General features: G+C 52.4%; 1 protein-coding gene across 1 annotated transcript; it reads right to left on the bottom strand.

The window, feature by feature from the left end:
- Window positions 1-2025: 2025 nt before the first annotated feature.
- Window positions 2026-2859, bottom strand: HAPSTR2 (HUWE1 associated protein modifying stress responses 2). The gene has a single exon (XM_055437708.2). The coding sequence runs from the start codon at window positions 2857-2859 to the stop codon at window positions 2026-2028; it is 834 nt and encodes a 277-aa protein (XP_055293683.1).
- Between the last annotated feature and the right edge of the window lie 767 nt (window positions 2860-3626).

Below are 3626 nucleotides of genomic sequence, written 5' to 3'. Positions count from 1 at the left end.
GTCTACCCTTTCATCACCTCTACTCCACCTCACCCTTATTCAGAACCACTTTGGCCTTTTATGTATCACTAGGACTTTCACTTTCAAATCCTTTCCATCTTTACCCACCTTCTCATAGTCTTCCATGCTAGAGGAAGTAGATCTTTGACTACTGTACCAGTTGCAAGGTGCATCTCTCAGGCAATTTTAGGAACTACAAGCCAGCCCTAACATTCAGAGTGATGACCCTGAGTACTCACGAGTTAAACACACATAATTAATACAAGATCTGGGATATTTAGGCACGTTTTAACTATGAAACAGTAGTTTCCATCTCAAACACAGAGATTCTGTTTTTTCCTGATTTCTAAACCAATCGATATTTTTTGTCTTTTCCAAAATATAGTGGATTTTAACATTTTACTGATTTGTATTTATAGAAAAGGGAGAACATTAATGCTTTAGGTACCAAGCATTGTGCTAGATACTTGAAATACAGGCTTTATCTTACCATCACAATGACTTTAGGAAACACACAGTTCCATTTTACAGATGAAAAACTGAGGCCAGAAGACATTAAGTGATTTGCCCAAAATCACAGAGTGTATCTGTGGGACTACCATTCTACTGGTTGATATTTTTGACACAAAGTGCATGCTCTTTTAATTAGATCATGTTATACCCTTAAATGGGGCTTCCCTGGTGGCTCAGTGGAGAAGAATCTGCCTGCCACGCAGGAGACCTGGGTTCAACCCTTGGGTCAAATAGATCTCTTGGAAAAGGAAATGGCTACCCACTCCAGTATTCTTGCTTGGGAAATCCCATGGACAGGCTCGCAGAGGAGTCTGGCAGGCCATGGAGTCACAAAGAGTCAGACATGACTTAGCGACTAAACAACAACAATATAACCTTAAATGGGGCCTCCCTGGTGGCTTAGCAGTAAAGAATCTGCCTGAAATGCAGGAGATGCAGGTTCTATCCCTGGGTCAGGAAGATACCCTGGAGAAGAGCATGGCAACTCACTCCAGTATTCTTGCCTGGAGAATCCCATGGACAGAGAAGCCTGGTGGGTTACAGTCCATAGCGTGTCACAGAGTTGGACACCACTGAAGTGACTTAGTACACACACACATACCCTTAAATAAAACCCAGAAACTCATTCTACTTTGTCTTCCACTTCAAAACAGAGATCACCAAAAAGATTTAACTTGAGATAAAGGGACATTTTATATCCCTAAGAAAAAGGAATACCACCAAGCCACCAGGAATGCCATCTTTGACCTCAGGCTCTCGACTGTTGGCTTAACTTTCCTAAAAAGAGCGTTAAATTGACTAATAGCAACTAATTACCTGTCCAACCATCATAGCAATTTACCTCATCACATAATCACCAAAATGACTATTTTAAGAAAGAAAACTCACAGCCTCATAGGTACACCTTGCACAGTTTCTATCTAGAAATCAGGTTCATGGTACGTGGAGCCAAAACGAAATGTTCCAGATTTCACAAAGATGTCAAGTTTTGCATTCTGATAAAAGGTAACTGAACTAGAAGGGAAAAAAACAAAAACAGTTAAAGCAAACAATGAACCAAACAATAAAGGATAAGACTATCCCATACCCAGGCAAACACCTGTTAGTCCTTCTAAGACTTTTAAATAAAGTCACATTTATTCATTCAACAAACATTTATTAAGCACCAGCAAACTGCGCTAGATGCTACGGAATATAACTGTGAACAAGATAAACCAGGCTCCCGCTTGACCGGATACTTCTGCATTAAATGGTCTTGCTAACTACTACATGGTACTTTACTCTGCTAGTATTATAATTCTGGGAAAGTCAGAGTCATAGGAAGCCTCTTCTGGAATACTTTTAAAGTTTTTTGTTTGTTTGTTTGTTTTGTTTTTGGGGGGTTTTTTGTGGCAAACTGATAGAAATCTTTGTTTAACTTATAGAAGAGATCGTCTGGAGGACCCTTTCGACGAGCAAATTGATGGCCCAGCAAAATGGCAGCTGGCGACCCACAAGGCAGTTCAGAACCATTTAGGCCATTCGGTTGCGCTTGTGGGTTGGGGAGTCCGTGTCGCCATCACCGCACTCGGCCGAGGTGCGCTTGCGGGACCCCCCACTGTCCAGGCAGAGGGCCAGTTCTTCACAGTCGATAGGGCTCAAGTCATCCTCGAGGAAGCTACTTCTTCGGCGGCCACCGCCGGCGACCTCGCTGGCTTGAGGCGGGGAGCCGGGCGCGCAGGATTGCACGCTAATGCTGGCCATGGCGCCGCTGAGGCCGTGAAGGGCGATGGCCTCGTGGAACGGCTGCAGGTCAACGTCCACCGACGAGCCTGATTGTGTGGCGGCGGCCTGGCTTGGGGCCTCGGAGGCCGGTTTCGCGGGCATCCTTGGGGTGCGAGGCGGCGGCAGGGGCGCCGGGGGCACCTTGCCACACAGGAAACTGATCAGATCTTCGCGGAGGATGATGCTCCGGCCCTTCTTTACCCAATCCAGCACATCTTTGATGCGACGTTGATGGCCCACCTGGATGCCTAGGTCAAAACTTCGTTGGTGGGCATGACCGCTCTCTTTGTAGAGGCTGGTCACGGCCATGGCTGCATTCTGGAAGGGGTCCCACATGGAGAGTCCTGACTGTTGGCACCCCGCATCCTTGTAGAGCTGGGCCACGGCGGTGGCTGAGGTCTGGAAGAGGTGCCACAGCTTCTGCTGCTCGCTCTTGAGCCCCGCCGTCTCGGGGGCCGCCTCCTCCTGCAGATCCGGGGGCAGCTCCTCTTCCTGCTCCACCTCGGCCAGGCACTGGCGCTCCCACTTAGAGAACCAATGCTCCGCGACCTCAGCCTCGCCCTCCTTCGGCTGCTCCTCCATCCTCCTCCTTCTGGCCGCTCCTCTCCTCCACCTCCACCTCCACCTCCTCCTCAGCCTCCTCTGGCTTCGCCACCTCACCTCCTGCTCCGAGCTCCCCTCCTTCTGCGACCGCCGCCGCCGCCGCCACAACCGCCACCTCCTCCTCAGCCACCGCGAACACCGCCACCGCCTCCTCCGCGTGCGCGGGCGGGCGGGAGCGCGGGCGGCGGGGCCCTGAGGCCAACGGTTCCGGCGCGCCGCCCGCGGCCCCGGTGCACGCCCCGCCCCGCCCCGCCCCGCCCGGCCGAGTCCACACTACGGCGTGGAGATAACTCCGCAGCCGCCGGCGCCGCCTCGCTGCCCCCTTCCGGCCCCGCGGTGCGCTCCCGCGCCCCCCCTCTCACGCCCAGGGCGCCGCGGCCTCCCAGCCGCCGCCGCCGCGGCCCCGCAGCCCGCTCCCAACCCCCACTCCGCCGCGGCTGCCGCACCGGTAACTCGGAGGAGGGCGGCTGGAGCGCTGCCTCAACGCGGCGCTTGCCTACTGCTTGGCCCCCTTTTCACACATTTTTGAGACTTGTCGGCTTCATCCAATGAGCTGATCAAATTTTACATCCTATGTTGCCAGAGAGGATTATGGGGCAACTTCATGATGTCGATCACATCCAGGGCGCCGATCCGGGAAGGCCGGGGGTTAGAGTGGAAAGAGCACGGCCCTCCTGAAGTCGGCATCCCGGCAGTGTCCTCCACACAGGAGGTGCCCAGGAGAAGTGTTTTCCGTGGATCGAAGC

Source organism: Moschus berezovskii, chromosome X (assembly GCF_049115385.1).
Source record: "Moschus berezovskii isolate FMDL1 chromosome X, NW_MosBer_1.0, whole genome shotgun sequence".
NCBI classification, from domain to species: domain Eukaryota; kingdom Metazoa; phylum Chordata; class Mammalia; order Artiodactyla; family Moschidae; genus Moschus; species Moschus berezovskii.
This window is presented reverse-complemented; position numbering and strand designations above follow the sequence as displayed.

Bases quoted from the DNA above. Each gene is read 5' to 3' on its own strand.
- HAPSTR2 (XM_055437708.2), bottom strand. From the start codon at position 2,859: ATGGAGGAGCAGCCGAAGGAGGGCGAGGCTGAGGTCGCGGAGCATTGG.